The sequence below is a fragment of the Lolium rigidum genome, chromosome 4 (assembly GCF_022539505.1).
Source record: "Lolium rigidum isolate FL_2022 chromosome 4, APGP_CSIRO_Lrig_0.1, whole genome shotgun sequence".
Classification (NCBI taxonomy): domain Eukaryota; kingdom Viridiplantae; phylum Streptophyta; class Magnoliopsida; order Poales; family Poaceae; genus Lolium; species Lolium rigidum.
This window is the reverse complement of record NC_061511.1, coordinates 205,266,560-205,286,812: the sequence shown is the minus strand read 5'-3', so window position 1 is coordinate 205,286,812 and position 20,253 is coordinate 205,266,560. Positions and strand designations below refer to the sequence as shown.

Here is a 20,253-nt window from a genome sequence, read left to right as displayed (position 1 = left end):
AACCCAAAGTCCTCCAAACTTTAGTGCTAACACCATAGATGTCGCATCTCAAAACCTATATACAAATGCAAAACTCAACAGAAAATACTAATCTCATTTGATGAGTCACATTCTCCCTTTGAGTTTTCGACTAGCTAAGGATTTAAAGGCAATCCAACTCCATTCTATGGATTCGTTCTTCTTCCATGAACACTTTTTCGAAAATACTAATCTCTTAGCTAATTAATCTTAACCATCTGGTGCCAGTAAAATGACACGGTTGTGCTATTCAAGTTGCACAATCCAACTAAATCAATCGGAGAGTTGTCATATGGCTCAAAACACCCAAAGCACTAGATGCCCCCCTTAACCTACCAGAACTGGAAAGTAACTATTGACGAAATCGCGAGCGAGTCAACCCAAATATACATCCAACCTAAACCCTAAAGCATGCATGTTTGAGTTCGTTCGCGCTTAACCGGGAAACTGCCAAGCATAACGTCGCGCCAAAATTCAAATCTCCGATAAACCGCTTGGACTCCACTAAAGAGTCACGTGGTAGGCTCGCTCGCGCCTAATTCAAATCTCGGTACGCCTTCGAGAGATACCATCAAAGTTACACCTCACGCTAGCCCGCGCCAAAAATTCAAAAAAAGAGAGGGAAATTAAACCTCCGAGATCCCATGGAAGTTACATGTCACACTCGTTCATGAAACGTGTTGGAACCCCATCGGAGTTGCATCTCACACTCGCTTGTGCCGAAACCCAAACACCTCCAAATTTCTACCGCTTGGACTCCACTAAAGAGTTACGTGATAGGCTAACTCGCGCCTAATTCAGACCTCGGAAGGCCTTCGAGAGATACCACCAAAGTTGCACCCCACGCTAGGCCGCTCCAAAGTTTAAAAAAGAAAAGAAAAGAAAACCTTAGAGACCCCATCGAAGTTACGTGTCACACTTACCCTTGGAAACATTCTGAAACCCCATCGGAGTCGCATCTCACACTCGCTCGTGCCGGAACCCAAACACCTCCAAACTTTAGTGGCTGACACCATCGATGTCGCATCTCAAACCCTACATACAAACAGAAAACTCAAAACAAAATCCAGAGAGAAACCATGCATGAAAGGAATCAAGTTGAAGTTCAAAGCTCAAATCGAGAGTGTCACCGAGAGAAAAAAAACCCAGCCCGACCGGTCGGACCGGACCGGACCTGGCTAGCACGGGACACACGCTGGGCTCTGACAATGATCCGAAATAAAATACCCAGGCTGCCCCTCCCTGCCTTCTCTCTCCTCTCTCCTGCCCCGCCCCTCCCCGCTCCCCGTCCCCGCCGGCGAACCCACCACCGCCCTCCTCCGCCGCCCTCCACGCCGCCGTCCCGCCCCGCGCCGCGCGACTCCCGACCACCGTCCCCAGGCGCCCCGCGGACCCCGTGCCACCACGCCCCGCGCGACTCCGCCCCAAACCCTAACCCTAGCCCCGCCGCGCCGCGGGTCCCGAGGTACGTTTCATCCTCCACTCGTCGCCCTTCGTCCCCGCGCAGGTGCCCCGGGCATGGCCCGCGCGTTCGGGAATGCCTGTGGGGAGTCCGGGGCCGTGGGCCACTTACCGGCCAGGGTAGGCCGGGGCGGTGATCAGCCATGGCGCATTTCGTTGCGCAGCCGACCTTCTCCCTGGGGCACGCCTGTGGCATGATCCGGGCGTGCCCTAGTGCCGGCCTGGCGCCTCTGGCGTCACTCAGTCGGCAGAACTGGGCTGTTACTGTTAGAGTTGGATATAGATAGACACCGCCGACGTGCCCCTGAATGTCAGCTTACCGCCTTACCGTTACCTGCCAAGCCCTTGCTGCATGGGTTCCTGGTGAAATTGGTTTGGTTAGTACTGGATATCGATAGATACACAGCAACCTGTCCGAATGTCAAGCTTAGGGCCTGCCTTGGGGTTATGTAGTTTTTGGTTGCGATACCGTTGTGGCACGCACTGCAGGCAGAACTGGCTGCTAGAATTGGATATGGAAGATACCCGCGGAGAGCCCGAACGTGAGCTCAGCGCCTCACCGTTGCCTAGTTTTAATTGCGATACCGACGTGGCATGCACTGCAGGTGGAGTTGGGATGTTTCCATTGGGTATAAATAAATATCAGCTTACCGCCTTTAGCGTTTCTTAGATTTTTAGATTGTGATACTGTCGGTGGTGCATGCATTACCGTTATGATATCAGCTTTACCGCCTTTAGGTAAGACTGGCTGTTAAGAATTGGATATAGACAGATACCCGCAGCGAGTCCGGATGTGAGCTCAGTGCCTTACCGTTACCTAGTTTTAATTGCGACGCCGCCGTGGCATGCACTGCAGGTGGAGTTGGGATGTTTCCCTTGGTGTCGATAGATATCCAAAACATGCCCAGATATCCGCTTACCGCCTTTAGTGTTTCTTAATTCTTAAATTGCGATACTTTCGCTGCATGCGTTGCAGGCATAATTGGACGGATATAGGCAGATACCCGAAACGTGCCCTGTTTTAATTGCGATGCCGCCGTGGCATGCATTGCGGGTGAAATTGGGCTGGTCTTCTTTCAAGTAGATAGATGCCTGAAATGTACCGCCTGTTGTTCACGTGTCCAACTGTTTGTCATTATTGCTGCTTATGCTTTGCCTTTATTTATTTATTTATTTATTACATTTACACCCTGTCTTTGTCTTGTCTGCTGCAGCTATTTCCTGCGGCGACTCTGCGGGGAGGTCCCGCCTCGTTGCGGGCATCCTGCCTGCGTACCTGTGGTGGCGTCTCTAGTGGTCTGTGAGCAATGACTTTCGTGGCTTCTGTGCTTTGTTGAACACTGAGCGACACCTCTATGGGTGGGATGGTTGAGTACGGTGTCAGTGTCAGTACCAGGTCTTCACCGCGCAGCGCGGCCATTGAAAAAGCTCAGGAGGAACTCAGGTAGGCTACTGATATTGGACTTTCAAGTATTGTTGTGTAGATGATTGGGCATGGAACTGTGTGACTTACAGTGCGCTTGTGAACTTCAGGCAGGAGTATGATGTTCGTGAAGAACGGAGGAGGGAGCTGGAATTTCTAGAGAAAGTAAGTTTGCAGGTTGTCTTGCAGATTGGATTTTGCTGTTCCTCTGGTCTAATCACTCCTTTCTTTTTACAGGGTGGCAACCCATTAGATTTCAGATTTGACCATGTAGAATCAGTCAGTTTGCAGTCTACTTCTCTCACAGATCCAATAGTTGAACAAAATGTGATAAGGTAATAATTGCTTCCTGATGAATTATTTCATGATGTTGCCATAAGTCGATTTACAAGCCTCTCTTTCTTTCATTTGCAGTGAAGCTAAAGGTAGTTTTACATTTGCTGCATCACCCCATGGAGATTCAGTTGAGAGTAGTGGCCAGCCAGGAAGTTCACTGTGTCGTGAAACCAACACAGCAGACAATCTTATGCTTTTTGGTGGAGATAACAATGGCGCTGTGAAGGAGAAAGTTGTGAAGAGAGGATCAAGAAGAACTAATGTAGCTCAACTAAGGCAGACCTCTGATGGCCACAACAATGCAAAAAGATCTGAAGATTCTGGTTTGTCACGCCTTGGAGCAAAGAGTCAGGCATATGTTCGACGCAATAGGTCAAAGTCATGTAGGGAGAGTACTAATGTGACCTCTGTTACATCTCCCGTGATTGCTGCTACAGTTTCTGAACCAAAAGATTCAGAAGGTGTAATCAAGGAAAAACAAGCAGATGATCTTGGTGCATCCCATGGTTCAAGTTTGAACCAGGCAGAACCAAAGTACGAGAATGGTCCGAATACAGCTTCTGATGAACATATGATAACTGAGTTTAACGGGATTCAACCTGTCCGTGAAAGCCACTGCATAGCAAAATTTGAAGCGATGCAAGGTGATTATGATAGCAAAGCTACAGAAACAGTGCCCAATGATGTGAATGGCAATCAGCAGGCTGATAAGTGTGGTGAGATAGCTGAAGAAGGTGCATCCTTAGAAACCCCTGATGGTACTTCAAAAACTGTTCTAAGGTCATCTTATTCTAGCGCATCCACACATGATGAGATAAAAACATGTGCTGCTGATGAGAAGTTTGAGAGTGATCAGTTGGATGGAAATTTGGCCCATATCCATGTAGGCAGACAGGATAACGACCGTCCGATTCTTGTCTGTGCTCTCAAAGCTGCCACTTCGCCAAAAAATGTGATGGATCCACGTTGTGAAGAAACGGCCAGTACTATTGACAATCACGCAGATGGTAATAAACCGGTTCCAATGATAATTGATAGAAAGTCTCATGAAGACCTGGACATCAGTGGAATTTCTAGCAAGACTGTTAAGGAAGGTGGACAAGTGGAAGTTTTTAGCAGGCCTACTTCCGTGATCGAAGATTCCAGTTCTATACCACCTGAAGTTAGTACCATTATTCAAGTGAAAGATGAAATGGAAATTTGTGATGATGCAATAGGTGCTGAGAAGGATGCCAGCTGCTCATATCCGAGAAGCATTATTAACAATAAGGGCAGTCCAGGTTTGGAGAGGATTGACAGTTGTCATGGGGATTCTAACTCTGCCCATCCTATTGGTGTAGGCTCTGCTTTAAATACTTTGCCTGAGTCTGCACCATCATTAAAAACTGATGCGTCTAATGTGGAGAGTGAGATTCAAAAATGCGGAGAGAACGTCAATCAGATGACAAACAAAGAATATGAAGATTCTATCCTTAGAAAAGCCCGTCTTATAGAGGTACTGTTAGTCTATATAATTTTTTATCCTCTATTATAATAATCTTGTTCCACAAAGAGTCAAGATGATTTTGTACAATAGGTGGGTCTCAAGAGAGCTTGTGAACGATCTCCATGTAATATATCTTTAGAGAGGAGGAGAAAGGGTCACTGGGATTTTGTCCTCGAGGAGATGGCTTGGATGGCGAATGATTTTAAGCAGGTATTTTTTAAAGTTTTTTTTCTCATGCTCGCACCTTGCATGGAGTGCTACATGCCGAATCTGGTCTACATTTGCTAAGTACTTCTACATTTTTGTCTTACGTAACAATGGGTTTGTGAAGTTACAGTGAATGGCTTCTTAGGTCAGCTCCCTGAACATAAAAAACTGTGTCACCTGGGTCATTTCAACTTTTTTTTTGAGATTCCATTACTTAATCGGCTCAGCAGAAGCGCTGGCCACCATGACCCTTACATCATCATGTCTCCGACCAAATTAATCTTGAGCACTGTGGATTGACGCCATATGCAGGAAGGCAATGTGCAATATTATTACATTCCCGAGTAGTATAGGAAAAAAAACTTAATGAAGTTTAACTGCAGATTTAGGCCTATGTCCCGATACATATACCTTCAGGTGTCATGTTGAAATCCTTCAACTGAATTGCGCAGACCAGGTTCTGGGCATCCGCTTCGATATGGATATTCGTCATTCCCCAGGCTGCAGCTGCTTGTACTGCCTTGGCACAAACATGTGCCTCTGCTTGTGCTGCATTAACTTAGCTAAAATGCTGTGGTTATTCAGAAATAAATGTGTGGCAATGAAGTTGATAACTATGTGACTTCAGTTTACTGCATTGATCGTCCATAGACCCACCTAAAGGATTGTTGTTAGTTTGGTGGTATGCCAGCACTTTTAGCTAAGAAAATTCTTTGTACCGTCAAACTCCCATATGAATCTTTCAATCGATTGAACCACATCAATATTGCACCTCCATTTTACTAGTATGTTAACAATTTTAGCCAAATGTATACTTGTAATCCTCTAAATTGACACAATTAGCACTATCTGTGTCTCTTTTAGGGACGTGCCAAATAATTTTCAAATTCAGGGATCTATGTGATACTTCAGTGCCAGTTTAGGGACCTCTGATCCAATTTACTCTTTTTTAGAGTTCATGTCATCCTTGTTCATTCTGATGTTTTGATTAACAGGAACGTCTATGGAGAATTACGGCTGCATCTCAAGTGTGCCATTGGATTGCCTCTGATGGCCTGGCCAAGTTTGACCAAGCAAGCATTCTTAGAAAGCAGAAAACTGTTATTAGATGTCTTGCAAAGGGCATCATGAGTTTTTGGCGTTCGGCTGAGGCTGTACTAACAACTGGTGGAAGATCTAAAGTGATGCAAAAATGTGATTCAGACATGCCAGGAGAGACGAAGCCTACTGGAATAGAAGCTGAGAAAGAACAGGTGTGTGAAAGTAGTCCCCATAAACCTTTTCTCACTGATTGTTGTGTATATGTTTTCATGACATCATGGATGTTCCCTTTTTACTTTTTTAGTATCAGTATACTGAAGGATATTTTTGGCAACTGTGTAAAATAGATTTTATGAACAGTTTCACCCTCACAGTCATATTGTAGTATAAGTGTCTAGATATAGACGTATCTAGACACATTTCAGTGTGTAGATACCATCATATCTACACAAAGCTGCGACAACTTATTTTGGGACGGAGGGAGTATTTTATTACATCACGGCATCACCTGACGCGTGTATAATCTGTAAGATTGACATTACCTGTGGATTTGATAGGGCAATGAGTCTATGGAAACGGAACAGTCCACTTGCCCTCTTCGATCTCAAATTCAGGATTATGCAGTTCGATTTCTCGAATATAACAATCAGGTGTCTGATTCTGTTGTGCTGACTGAAGCACCACCAACTCCGGACAGGCTGAATGACTTTGGCATCTTGAAAGTATCTGATCAACTTTCACAGGTTATTTGTCAACTTTCTGTAGTGTTTATGATTTGTTAGGTTCATTACTTTCATGTTGTAAGGCATCTCATGCTTAGTGTCGTAAAAATACCCATAGGCTCAGTTACCCCTCTCTTCTAGCAAACATGTATGCATTTAACTCACCAGCATCGTTCTCTGATTCTTTTATTTATCTTCAGGGAAGTCTATTCTACACAGTACCTCCTGGTGCAATGCTAGCATACAGGGAGTCCATGGAATCTCTTTTCATGTATCACAAGGTGAAGAGAAGCTTCCTGCACACTACTCAAGACATAATGAACATACTCTGTTTCTTGCTTTTAGTTTTCTTCGCCTATGTTTGTGTATTAAGTGTGTAGCCACATACATGAACTGATAATGTATGTGTAAGAAAATATTAACACAATCTGCTTCTCCCGTCTTGTTTTCCTCTTTCTGTAGTATACTGTATTGAACAAAGCCTTGAACAGAAAAATACATTTAGGAATTCACAAAGCAAGACATTCTGTGCCCCCGCAAAAAAAAGGCTTTACTTCCATGGCCCAAATTGCTGGCCATGGAGGTAGTTTCCACGAAAATCTGTGGATTTCTGTCTTGTTATCTGATTACATTCAGTTAACATATTGAAGTTCTGTACTGCATGGATGGCAGAGGATTTTTGTAGCCGCCTATACTTTATAGGCATTACAGAACTGGAGTTCTGCTACAATTTTTTTAGCAACTTTATATTTTTTCTTGAAAATATATTTAACAGAGTTAATCATTGCAGAGAATTGGTAACACTGAACTCAAGTATGATTATGAGGCATCTGCTTGTGATTCTGCTGCAGGTAATATTTACCAGCACCTTATATTTTTCCATATCATATTTGTATGTTATCTCGTACTCTTTACTAATGCTTTTAGCCTTTTTGTTTTGTTTCAGATTGGGCTCAGGAAAATATGTATGACGAGGATGAAGGCGATGCTTCTACTTATTTATTGTCTGAAGCACATGATGGTGGATTGCTGTCAAAAATGGCTCATAAGAAAAAACACATAATGCATCAGAGGATCAATAGTTCAAGACCATATGAAACTGATGTCTCGTATGAACCATGCTTGGAAAGCAAGTCGGGAAACAATCAATTCTATTCAAATGGCAAAAGACCTTCATCTTTTGTTGGAATTCCTACAAAGCGCGTCCGTACAGCTGCTAGACAACGAGTTGTAAGCCCATTTGCAGCTAGTGTTGGTGGAACTCCCCGAGCCACAAGTAAAACAGATGTTTCAAGTGGAGACACGGACTCATACCAAGACGATCAAAGTTCATTGCATGGTGGGTGGAAAAACATGGATTATGAATCAACAGTTGACTTTGACAGAAAATTGCCATATGACGGTAGCGAAGAGTGGACTAAAGCTAGCAAGAAGAAGAAACATAAGAACACGGGATACAAGACTGCTCAGAATACAACCAATTCACGTGGCGCTGCTGTAAAGGTTAATTCCTTAAGCATGCTCCCCACTTATTGTTGATTGGGATGTTTATCAGAGTAATTTTGTCTCCTAATGTTTCAGGGCCGTATCTATGATCAGAGATCGCAAGTTAATATGACCACTCAATACGAGCAGGTCCGTTTTTTCTTCATCTGTTGTTGATACCAGTTATTGAGTTTTATATTGATTCTGTTGTAGTTTTAGTTAAGTTTTGTTAGGCTAACATTCTAAAAACTCCTGGTCCAGAAGGATTATCTGAAGAAGAGATCAGAGACCCACCAATTTTACTCAAATGGAACAATTGGTACATCCATTCCCTCTATATACATGGTGCACTTGTAGCCTATGTCTTACAAGAATCAACTGTCTGCTCTTCATGTATTTTGAGAGAAAGCTTAAGTAGCTCCTAACATGTATACGATGTTTTTTTTTTATGTTACCATAGTTGCAAATGGTGGTCAACATGCTTCTAAGAAGCTTAAAATGATGAAGCAAGGGATGGATATGTCACAAGAAGCTTCTCATGTTGCATCACATATGAGCAATATGGGAAATCCTGGTAAAGTTATAAAGATCATCACTAATAATAAGGATCGTGGAAGAAAAGTGAAAGCGCTAAAGGTATTATCATTTCTCCACATTTCGGTCACATTCCTTTCTCTTTGTTAACGTAGACACTATATGGTCACAGCTGATGAAACCTTGTCATTTAGGCTGTAAGGGATGTTTGATTGCTTGTACTTCCTTTCTTCGCCATATATGCTCTACGCTAACTAGGTTTCATTTGATATGCTCTGCAGTCCTATTGCTACAAGTAATAGACAAACATCGTACTTCTCGTACATGCATTGCTGTTCAGCTCAGATCAAACAAGCAGCCATACATATTATAAGCTTGTAGTTGCTTCACTTGTTTCCTAGAAAAACAAGGAATAAATTAGAAAAATTCACCGTGATATTGATTGGTAGATGAATTTACTACTTATTTTGTTGGAAATTCTTGTGGTCCATATTATTTAGCTGTGTTCCTTTCTGTTATGCAACTGAATTATAGTATGAGATGATGAGAGTAGTTGTCTCTTTTGTTAGTTGAGCTGCCATAACTGTGCACTTGCAAGTATCATAGTGTATGGGCAGCACTTGCTACTGCGCATGATTTACTTACTGTAATGCTTACTAAAATCTTTTATGTTTTTGTGCAGATGTCTTCAGGTGGAGGATGGTCAAACTTCGAAGATCAGGTTCTTACATGTTCAAAGTAGTAACCTGTTTTTTCTCTCCATTATGGCTTATGACAATGACTCAAATATCTTGAATATTTCAGGCTCTGGTTGTCCTTGTGCATGACCTGGGTCAAAATTGGGAGTTAGTAAGTGATGCAATCAATCACATTGTGCAGTTCAAGGTAAATTCATGACTGCGATAAAATCTTTTTGTATGTTGTATATTTTTATCATATTGTTCAAGTAACTTTTGCTTTCTTTCCCATCTGTGTGTTATGTGTATCTTTATTGGTAGGTGCACTTCAGAGTAAGTTAAGCTTTAGTTATATTGGCATCTTTTGCAGTAACTGTATAGCTATTCTACAGATTATTCTGTGGTATTAAGTTTTATCATTATAATCTGGGCCACTTCTCTTATGGGAGCTGCAGCGATTGATGAGTTCCCTTCTCTTATTGGAGGTGCAGTGATTTATAAGTTCCATATACCGTGTTTATGCAGACTGTACATAGACAACCTAAAGAATGCAAAGATCGCCATAAGGTTCTTGTGGATAAAAGTTCTGGTGATGGTGCAGACAGTGCAGAAGACTCTGGTTCATCTCAGCACTATCATTTTACCATACCTGGCATTCCACAGGCATGTTCTTAATAGTTTTCTTTAATATGTTTACTTCTTGATAGTTAGCACTAATGTAAGGTACACAGATATGATGTTAAACATTCTATTTTTTCTCTTCAGTACTTCCCTTTTAAATCTTCTTTTTGAGCAAGCACAATAGTTTTTTTTACCATTAGCACAACAAATTTTGATTCTCTAACATTGGTTCTTCATATGCTCATCAGGGTAGTGCCAGGCAGTTGTTCCAGCGCCTTCAAGGACCATTTGAGGAAGAGAATCTTAAGTCACATTTTGAAAAAATTATACTCCTCATGCCACAAGTGCAATATAGGCGTAGACAGGTTCATCTTCTATCTTCCTTTGCAAGGCCTTGTACTTTATCTGTACTTGTAACTATCCTTGTAACTTTTAAGTCGTATTTGTAACAGAGGGTAAGTAAATCTTGCTATGATCTTGTTCTTTGTGAAGTCAGTTAGTTGTTGCATCACACTGTATTATTAGTTTTGGAATCGTGCTTGTCTTTTTTTGTTTTGGTCTGTTTACGTGCACAACTGCCTATATGCACATTCAATTCATGTGCTCTAATATGACACGTTAGTGGACTCTGGACTCTTTCACTGAACTAGTTTTTTTACATTAGTTTGAAATTTTGAATCATCTGTCTGAAGTGTGAAATATTATTCTTTCTCATACCTTTGTTTTTATTTGTTTTGCTGCTCTTACCTAAACTGTTATTTGTCAGTGTTACTTATGTTTATACTTTTCTTGTCTTAGGTTAATAGCCGGGAGCTCAAGCCGATCGTACAACCCCATAGTTCTCATATTGTTGCACTTTCACAAGCAAGCCCGAACAACATATCTGGGGGCATTTTGACGTATGTGATTCGTCCTTCAAACTCTTGCTTTGAATCTTGCTTCCAGGAAATTGCCAGGATATTTTATCTTATATTGCTATTGTGGTGATGTCTATCTGTAACAGGCCACTTGATCTTTGTGATGCAACAACTTTGAACCTTGATGCAGTCACACCTGGCAGTGGATACCAGGGTAGTCATGCAAACGGGATGACATTGTCAAACCAACATGTTTCAGCTGGTCCTACTACTTCTACCCCTATTCCAAATCTGAACCCCAGACTACCAGGGTCTCCTGGTATGGTTCTGGGCAGCAACATGTCGCCACCTTCAACGTTGAGTGCTCCTTCTAGGTAAATTTCCAAATATCCTGCCTAGTCGTTGCGGACCCTATATAGAGTGCACGATTTAATCTAATTTACAATATTTTTTGTTTCTTGTAATTTCTGCCACAGGGACTCTCCAAAATATGGTGTTCCTAGACCTGCCTCTTTACAGGGTGATGAGCAGCAGAAGGTTCAGTATACTCAAATGCCCAGTGGTAGAAATCTTCAGCAACCTGGAGGTTCTGTTCCTGGAACATGTCCTGCTGGGGTTGATCGTGGTCCTCGCATGATTTCTGGTGCTCATGGTGTTGGAATGACAACAGGGGTACATCGAGGTATACCTGCAGCCAGGGCAGGGTTTCCCAGAGCTAGTTCCCCAGGAATGCTAAATATGGTATCGACTGGGAACATGCCACTCAAAAGTGTGCAAGGAGTGCCAAACGCTGTAAATGTCCATGCTGGAGCCATGTCTGCCCCTGGAAATTCAATACTGAGACCGCGTGATCCTATGCAGATGATTCATGTGAGTTGCCCCTTCTCTTGCATATTGTTGAAACATCTAAATCTAAATTGTATTACTTTCATGCACAAAAAATTGCCTAAAGCACATGTTCTTTTATCTATCTTCATCGCTTATTCATAAGGAGAACTGGGAATACCTGAAAACTGGCAGTAAATTATTATATTTAAGTAGGAGTAGTTTCTTCACAATCGTTTCCAGTTGCTGCTGCCTAAAGCACATGCTTTTTATCTATGTTCAACACTTACTCATAAGGAGAAGAACTGGGAATACTTGAAAACTGGCAGTAAATTATTAGATTTAACTAGTGTCTTCACAATCATTTCAAAGCTTGTGCATTTTCTCGAATAAAATTCCATCCTTCAAGCTATGTATGTAGTTGCCACTGAAATGTTTGATAATTACGGTAATGAATTTCTTGACAACTTAAGATATATCATAAGGGTGAACGGAACCCACCAACTCAGATGCTTACAAGAGTAAATAAAATAACATGTATGAAAACAATGCTACAGGGGACTTTTTTTTTGAGCTTTCTGGGTTCTCTAGCAATTAGCCGTTCCAATTTTTTTATGTAACAGACTTCCCTGTTTTGCCAAGGCTCTACCTTTCTGGCTACCTGCTTAGAAAATATTCCCTTGGTAAAGTAAATGGAAGTACTTTTTATGAAAATTCTGCTCATATAATTTGCATACCCCTATTTGAAACACTTAGTCGGTTAAGCTTTTTAGGACTGCAGGACTACTATTCCATTCAGTAGTTATGTAACTTAGTCATTAGGACGACTGTTGTGCAATCTTGACTAAACGAATTATAAAGCTTAAACTTGACAGTTGTTGAGGGAAATTAACGGGATTTACAGATTGCTGATGGGATACTTTCTTTCTTTTAGCCTGGTCAGCATATGGAGGAGCATAGACGGGTGGTGAAGCCAGAGCTCCACTTGCAGGTTTCACCGGGAAGTAGTCAAGCTGCCCATTTCAGCAGCATGAATCCATCGTTCTCCAAGTCCGCAGCTTCTTCACCTCTTCAGCAAACCCAAAGGCCACATCTGATGTCACAACCGCCGAACATGATGGGTAACCCACATCTTCCTCAGACCCAAGGAGCTAGCCATTCAAGCCCACATCAGCAGCCATATGCTATGCAGTTGGCTAAAGACAGACAGTATCAACACCGTATGGTGTCTCAACAGCACAACGATCTTTCTGTAGCAAGTGTGGTGCCCAGTGTGCAGAAAGGACCACAAACTAAGCAGCAGAACCTAGCATCTGCAGTCGCTTCGACTGCTGCTTCGCAACCACCGCATCCGAAGCAGCAATCTGCAAAAAATCCACCAGGTAACTCTGCACTTCACAATCAACCTGCCAATGCTACAGAACCTAAGCAGAAGAAACTACCAGGCCAGCAGCAGCCTAGACAAAATCAACAGCAAAGGAACCAAGCTAGTCAACAAGCTAAGCTTATGAAGAGTTTAGGCCGAGGAAACATGCAGGCAGCTCAGACTCCTACAGTCGACGCCACTCCAGCCGGTGCTGTTTCCACGGCTTCCAAGAAACAAGCTTCTGGTAATAAAGCGTCAATCTCTGTAACACCTCAGCCTGGGAATCAGCACAAGCTTTATCCTTCTGTGCCTCAGTCGGCAAAGCAGTTCCCAGATATTGGTAACCAAGGCTTGATGCAGGCTCCTCCTAGTCATACTGTCTTAGCTTCACAACCGCCCCCGCTTCATGCAAAGTTCTCGGCGACTATGCAGCAGCAGAATCAACGGCAGGCCAATCCGTCACAGAACAGCATCCAGAGACTGATGGTGCAACAAAACGCCCAGATGAAGCCTGACTGTAGGGTCGAGGCACAGATCGACCAGGCCCAACGTACTCAGGTGATTCCAGCTTTACCTATTTCTCATGGTATGGAGTCAGGCAGTCCTGGATCAGTTCCATCTGTAAACCAGCAGAAGCCCCAGGCATCAGTGCATGACCCAGCTGCAGTTACATCAACACCTGAGCCGTTTATCTCTCCTAAGGGTAATTCTGTTGGGAATGAAACACCATTGCCATCGTCTAGCCAAGGCATGTTGCAGAGGCAACTGTCAGGTGGATTGTCTATGCATGGCTCTCCTAAGAGCAATTTTGCTGGGAATGAAACACCATTGCCACCATCTAGCCAAGGCATCTTGCAGAGGCAACTGTCTGGTGGACTGCCTATGCATGGCCAAGACGTGGGTGGTTTGTCGTGGCACCAGCAGCATTTTAGGCCGCCGCATGTGCTGCACCCTCCGCATCAACAACAGGCTCAGCACCAGCAGGAGGCATCAGCACTTGTTGACCCAGCTGCAGTCATGTCAACATCTGAACCGCCTATCTCTCCTAAGGTTAATTTCGTTGGGAACGAGACACCATCGCCGTCGTCTAGCCAAGGCATGTTGGAGAGGCAACTGTCAGGCGGACTGCCTATGCATGGCCAAGACGTTGTTGGTGGTTCGTGGCACCAGCAGCAGTTTAGGCAGCCTCCACAGCATCAACAGCAGCGGCCGGTTGCTCCAGGCAGTCTGTATGCTCCCTCAAATTCAGGGTCAAGTTGATGAGTCAGTATGGGCTGGTCGTTTGTATGGAGCAACAACCCTTCTCCCTAATTAAAGTTACTGTACAGGTAAGCGCTTCCCTAGCTTGTTTATTTGTTGTTGCCTTACTGGCACATACTGTATGTTCTATCTTTAAACCGTAGTTTCAATGTTCTAAATTCATTCAGAGATACAAGGTAAAATCATGAAACCACATTTGGTATATCTTAGTAAGCTCTGATCGCTGCAATATGCAGAAGTAGAAACTGTTCTTCAACAATTTTCCCTTAAAAACATATCCTTTTTGAAGATCCATGGGTGTATAGGAACATGGACATACATACCACTAGTCGATGGATTGCGTTCTTAGTACCCTAACCATATTATTACCATTATTGTACTGATATTTTGACCTTTCATCTGTTGTTGCCAGGTGCTTCCAGAAGCCAACTTGTGTGGCCAATTGCATTTTAGGTAGATAATTTTTCCGTGCCATGTCGTGGCTGGGAAATGCTCCATTGCAAGTCTAGATAGGTAGATGATAGCCGGAAGGAGGACAGCTAATTTTCTCTCTCGTGCCAGACCAGATCATAACCAGAATCCTTGGTGGCCCCCAACTGTATATCTTTGGTAGGCCCATGTTCCTAGAGTAACTGTGTGTCAGTCAGGATTGTTCATCTCCTTTTGTTTTCCCCATGTACAAGAAATTTAACTTAACAGCTAGTGAATGCATAAAGAAAAGTGACTTGCCTGTTGGCAGTTTGGTACATTCGCGGTCTGGCATTTCCGTTTCATCAATCACCTGAAGTTTTTTTTTTTTTTTTTTTTTTTTTTTTGCGTTTTGAAGTGGGGGGCCACCCCGAAGCCATGGGCATGCCTTTCTCGCATCCAGCAGGCAAAAAAGAATGCATTGTTTGTCTCTAAATCTTGGTCGGCATGCTTGTTGAAGCACTTTTACCTGCACGCCGCACGCGGAGAAATATTTGATTTGGCCGTTTTCAACAAGCCAAGCTCTTCGTGGCTGAGAAGGGGAAATTCTACGTCCCGCGTGTGGAAGGGTAGATATGGTGCAAGCTCTCCCGTGTGAACACCATTGGGTGACTTCTTTTGGGCTTATGCTTATGCATAAGCCGGCTTCTGTGTTTCGGTGGGCAGAAACTGTGGTGGCTAGAAGCAGAAGCTAGTTACGCCTATTCTTTTGGATTCTGGAATTATAGCTTATTTGTTGTGTTGAGTTGTAAAATGTCTATAAAGCCCCAAGATATCATATATATGTTGCATTTTAGTAGATAATGAGCTAGAATTGAATCAAGAAAATTATGAAAAGTCGGATGATAATAAAATCGTGGTGTCATAGTTTAGTACATGCGAAATAAAATAAATAAATGTCTTAGTGGATCCGAAACTACAATAATAACCACTCAAGCAACCAAACTTTCAGCAATACTTTGTCGTAGGGCACCCATGACGCCATCAGATGAAGAAGAAGCATGTCCACTTGAAAAAGACGCGCTATCCTCGTAGATATATGAGCTTCTCTCCATCCTGTCAAAATGATCGTCATATAGCTTGCTATCTCGGATGAAGTTGTGCAAACACATGCATGCAGTGATGATCTTTGTTTGTGTCAGAGGGTCGTGGTAATGTGGTATAGAAAGCAGAATGCGCCACTTCAACTTTAGAACGCCAAATGCTCTTTCAATGGCATTTCGTAGAGACGAATGAAGATGGTTGAATTTCTCTTGCATGTTTTGCGGAGGCGCACCTTGGAAATCTGGAACATGATACTGCTGCTCTTTGAAAGGAGCAAGATAACCGGTTCTGTTTGGGTATCCAGAATCAACAAGATAGTATTTTCCTACAAGTAGAAAAAATATCAGAAGTAAACTATGATATTTTTGAGTAGTAACTGCATATGCAAAAGGATTACCATGAGGAGGGTGCGGATAATTCTGGAACCTAGGCCGAGCATCAGTCCATACACGGGTATCATGAACAGACCCAGGCTAGCCTGGGTCAGCAAATGTGAACCTCATGTCAAAATCGCATATTGCAAGGACATTCTGACTTGTATAACCTTTTCTGTTAGTGTATTTTATCTTGTCCTTCTCAGCAACTTGGACAGGAATATGTGTTCCATCTATCGCTCCAATGGCATCTTTGAAATGGGGCCAAAATCTTGGTTGTTTCAATTTATCATGTACTTGGGTGAAAGTGGGATCATTAGGTGTAATATAATCACCCGCCATACGGTCTACACAATCTAGCACATGATGAAACTTTTTGCTAACAGTAGAAACACTACGCTCAAACCGGTCCGCAGCTTGACTATTCGACCCAGGAGCCCCCAACATGTACAGGAAGAGAGCGAGTGATTCTTTACTGGACATCTGAGAAGTTGACTCCAGACCATAGCTAGCAACAAGAGTATCATGTAGCATTGTGAAAACTGACCTCCTCATTCTAAAACACTTATAGAATTTCTTCGGATTCTTCATCCTCTCTTCGACATATTGTATCCCTGTCATCAAAGGCAATGTTCTGGGTGCATAGGGTGCCTTCTCACACTCTTCTGCAGAACAAGCCGCAAGAAGATAATACATATCCATATCATCATCAGAATCATCAGTGCCAGACTCCATCTGTAAGTAGACAAAATCAAATCAGGGTGGGAGAAATTTGGTCACCGTTTGATTCACCGCTAAATGTCGTGCCACCATTTCCCTGTATCAAACTCACCGTCCCGACGACAAGCCTCACCGATGAGCAGGTAAGCGGCGCCATCTTCAGCAGCAAGCAGTCTTCCTCATCTTCTACAAGCTCTTTGCTGCCTTCTTTGGTCTTTCGATGGTGGGGTATTAAAAATCCTAGAGTCGCCAGCTAAGATATTAGAGCATGTGGTAGCTCTGAATAGAGGCTTCGGTAGACCTGTTGCTGTGTGGTAGATCTGAGTACAACATTTGCATTATGTAACAATAGATCGAAGATTTTATGGATGTATGGTGGGTTTTGCTTACTTCTTAATGTATGTCGATGTTATGTTAGTGTTATTGTGTAGTATGTTGTTGTTTAGGTGGTGAAGTCTTGCTCATGTGCTCAATAGTAGTGTCTAGAATGCTGATGTTGGAGCTGACAAAATCTTATGTGTGCTATGGTAACTTGTACATTGTGTAGCTTTTGTTAATCTTCACAAGGTTCTAGTTCCTATCACTCACGGCAAGCTTCTTGCCCGGATGTGCCTGTCTAGAGAGCACCTTGGCGATGGATAACACCTGCATGCAATTGTTTAGATGCAATTGTTCGGTTCACATAATAAGATGGTAATAATGCATGCGAAAATAAATGTACATGAAAATAAGAGGTCATGCTAAACATTAGGATGGGGGCATTGGCCCCTTACCCCAAAGTATTTTCCCTTTGTAATTACGAAGCGGCATCCTGTCCCGCCCTTCAACCCCACCTGATCAAGCTTAGATTGAAGCATTCAATCTCGCACGTGTTGATGTTGACGAACTTGGTGCAGGTTCCCCTAAAAACGACGATCTCGCACGTCACCTTGAAGCAGCCGTCCTCTAGATACTTGGATTTCTCCAAGTCCTTCCTCTCCATGAACTTCTCACAATCCCATTGTTGTTCATTTGTAACTTTCTTGGCCTCGATGGACTTGATCCGAGTCTTGGAGCCACTCACCTCCTCCTTTGAGGACACTAGGGTGAATTTAACGTCCGCCCTCATCTAAAAACCCCCTTTTAGGATGAGGTACATGCTTATGTAGTCTTTGTATAAGAAGGTGATGCCTCTCAGGTAATACCGGATCGTCCAGTTGTGTCCGACAGCCGTGAAGTCGACGGACGTTGATGCTAATCCACCGTGGAAGTGCTTCAGGCTTGAGTAGTTGATCTCCGGAACGTTGCTAACGATCCTATAGTTGCTAGACGACGGAGGTGGATTACTACTCCCACTACTACTCGACATGTCGTTGGAGCAGGATATGTGATGCCTTGTGTAGTTTTTGTATCTGGAGACCTTGTGTATGATCGCGCAATTATAGTCTGGCGGTGGGCTTATTCAATTTATATAGGAAGCGATGGCAATAATGTATGCGAAAATAATAGTTAATACCAACAAAATGTACACGAAAATTAGGGTGGGGGGCACTAGCCCCTACCCCAAACGAGTACCCCTACCCATGACATCTATTCCGTATGCTTCAATCCAGACAAAGATTTATAACGGAAAACATATAGAAATGCACACAAATTAGAGCAAACATCAATCTAGCTAGGTCCGTGCATCTTAACATCAATCTAGCTAAACTGCGTAGCCTTTTTGCAGTTGTTTTTTTAGAGAAACTACACTGTGAAATTAAATTACCGGGGTATAATTTCCGTGCATCCAAGCGGAGCCTAAAGCGTTCTCGAAAGGTTGCGTTGAATGATCAAGTCGAAGACCTGCTTCTCTAAACCTTTCACAAAATCTAGCGTGTATTTTTTTGTTGCAAAAGCCTGTGCAGTTTCTCCAGCAAACAATTGCAAAAAGCCTATGCAGTTTTTACTGTAAAAAAAGAAGCCTATGCAGTTTTTTTTCTTTCGAAATTCTCCTGCAAAGAGTAATTTTTTTTTGAGCAAAATCCTGCAAAGAGTAAGACGCTGGGCCTACGCTCCAGTACTACATTTTACCTCAGCCCAAGAAATCAAGCGAGAAGCAAGCAGGGCCGATAAGCAGATGGTAGCCCATCTCGGCCCATGAACAGAGGGCTTCTTCTCCTCCCTCCCTCTGCAGCTCGCTCTCTCGCCTTATCCCCAGCTCGGGCAGACGCACGCAACGCAGCCTCGCTCCGATGGCTACCCTCCCCACCGCCGGGCGCGCCGCGGCCAGGGCCTTCGCCTTCCCCGCAAAGCCCTCCTCCACCGCGTCGTCCTTCTCCCTCCCCCGCGCCGCGTCGTCCTCCTCAGGCAGGTAAAACCGCTTCGGCCGATGGTTCCTTCTCTCTTTGGCTCGGCTGTCTGTTAAGATGAATCTTCTTAGTTTGCCCAGTTGGTGGCAGCTAACCGCGTTCAACGCGATAAATATTTTCTCGTGGCTATGAAGCTGCTGTGCAGTGTAGTAGATATTTCAAAACAATAAAGATTTAGATTGTTGTTGTAGGCACATGAAATGGTCAAATGGATAATACTGATTACGTACTTGGAACCTCGTTCCTTCGTTATACGCTGCACATATGTGAAGTGAGCAGCAGTGCCTGCATCTCAGTTGACCAGTTCTATGCTGCCCAATTCCCTTGCACGCCTCGCCGCATCTCCTGGTCCTTAGGGCATCTCCAACGGGGCGACCCATCCCGCGCCCGCGCGTCCGGATGGGTCCAGCCGGACAAAAACCCGGCCCAACGCGGGGACGCACCGCAAAAGCGGACGGCCGCGGCGTCCGGAACGACGCAAACCCGGCCCAAATCTGGGCCGGGTTTGCGTGGCCGCGGATGGCACGCGGCGTCCTCGCGTGTCCGCCCTGTCCGCGTGGCTGGCCCACTCGTCGGTGCCCCGGTCCTATTAAATGTGGATCGGGGAAGTGGACTGTCCCTATCCAGTCCCCACTTTCCACTCCGGCCGCACGCGCGAGCTCGAAGCTTCCGCGCCGCCATGGCCCCGAAGCGCGAGTTCTCGCCATCCGCCAACGACCACGAGGACGGCAGCAGCCGGCCAGTCGCGCCGGCGCCGTTCGCCATGGGGCCGCCGGCGACGCCCAGACGCGACCGGATCTACGTCACCGTAGCGGTGGCGCAGATGTTCTGGGACGCCGGCGTCCCAATGCCGTGGGGGGACGTGCACCTCCCCACGGCTGGCACCTGAGCCCAGATCGGGTTCCGGTGCCGCCCATCCCGGCGTCAGGCCGCGCCCGCTACGCCGAGATCCGGAGGCGCCGCGCTCAGCTGCCGGCGGACCTCCGGCAGGACCCCGC

The 20,253-nt window shown here is 44.3% G+C and overlaps 2 protein-coding genes and 1 long non-coding RNA gene across 7 annotated transcripts in view; 2 read left to right on the top strand and 1 right to left on the bottom strand.

The window, feature by feature from the left end:
- Positions 1–20,253, top strand: part of LOC124706897 (tetratricopeptide repeat domain-containing protein PYG7, chloroplastic) — a 101,618-nt gene that overhangs the window by 77,122 nt on the left and 4,243 nt on the right. For 2 of the 4 annotated variants that reach the window (XM_047238571.1, XM_047238569.1), the window contains exon 1: positions 19,113–19,257. The exons of the other annotated variants lie outside the window; for them this stretch is intronic. In XM_047238571.1, the coding sequence (XP_047094527.1) occupies positions 19,139–19,257 (119 nt within the window). In that variant the 5' untranslated portion in view covers positions 19,113–19,138. Of the gene's footprint in view, positions 1–19,112; positions 19,258–20,253 lie in introns of those variants that run through there. 4 annotated transcript variants of the gene reach the window in all.
- Positions 1,414–15,067, top strand: LOC124706894 (chromatin modification-related protein EAF1 B-like). Of its 2 annotated transcripts, none has more exons than XM_047238565.1 (23): positions 1,414–1,483; positions 2,694–2,923; positions 3,013–3,067; positions 3,140–3,237; positions 3,317–4,733; positions 4,815–4,934; positions 5,927–6,184; positions 6,530–6,715; positions 6,895–6,975; positions 7,485–7,545; positions 7,641–8,197; positions 8,276–8,329; positions 8,444–8,498; positions 8,640–8,815; positions 9,396–9,434; positions 9,518–9,598; positions 9,916–10,053; positions 10,260–10,376; positions 10,810–10,910; positions 11,015–11,242; positions 11,345–11,738; positions 12,628–14,387; positions 14,732–15,067. In XM_047238565.1, exons 2-22 carry the CDS (start codon positions 2,835–2,837, stop codon positions 14,317–14,319), a joined length of 5,997 nt encoding a protein of 1,998 aa, XP_047094521.1. In that variant the 5' UTR covers positions 1,414–1,483; positions 2,694–2,834; the 3' UTR covers positions 14,320–14,387; positions 14,732–15,067. The 2 variants fall into 2 exon arrangements, with proteins under 2 accessions (XP_047094521.1, XP_047094520.1); XM_047238564.1 differs by having other exon boundaries at positions 8,441–8,498.
- LOC124706899 lies at positions 15,602–16,305 on the bottom strand. The gene is made up of 2 exons (XR_007004612.1): positions 16,229–16,305; positions 15,602–16,156 (listed from the first exon to the last, which is right to left on the bottom strand). It is a non-coding gene; the product is annotated as an uncharacterized LOC124706899 (long non-coding RNA).

Coding starts and splice junctions, on each gene's coding strand:
- LOC124706894 (XM_047238564.1), top strand. CDS start 2,835: ATGGGTGGGATGGTTGAGTACGGTGTCAGTGTCAGTACCAGGTCTTCA. Junction 2,924..3,012: donor AAAGCTCAGGAGGAACTCAG/GTAGGCTACTGA, acceptor TGTGAACTTCAG/GCAGGAGTATGATGTTCGTG. Junction 9,435..9,517: donor GGTCAAACTTCGAAGATCAG/GTTCTTACATGT, acceptor TGAATATTTCAG/GCTCTGGTTGTCCTTGTGCA.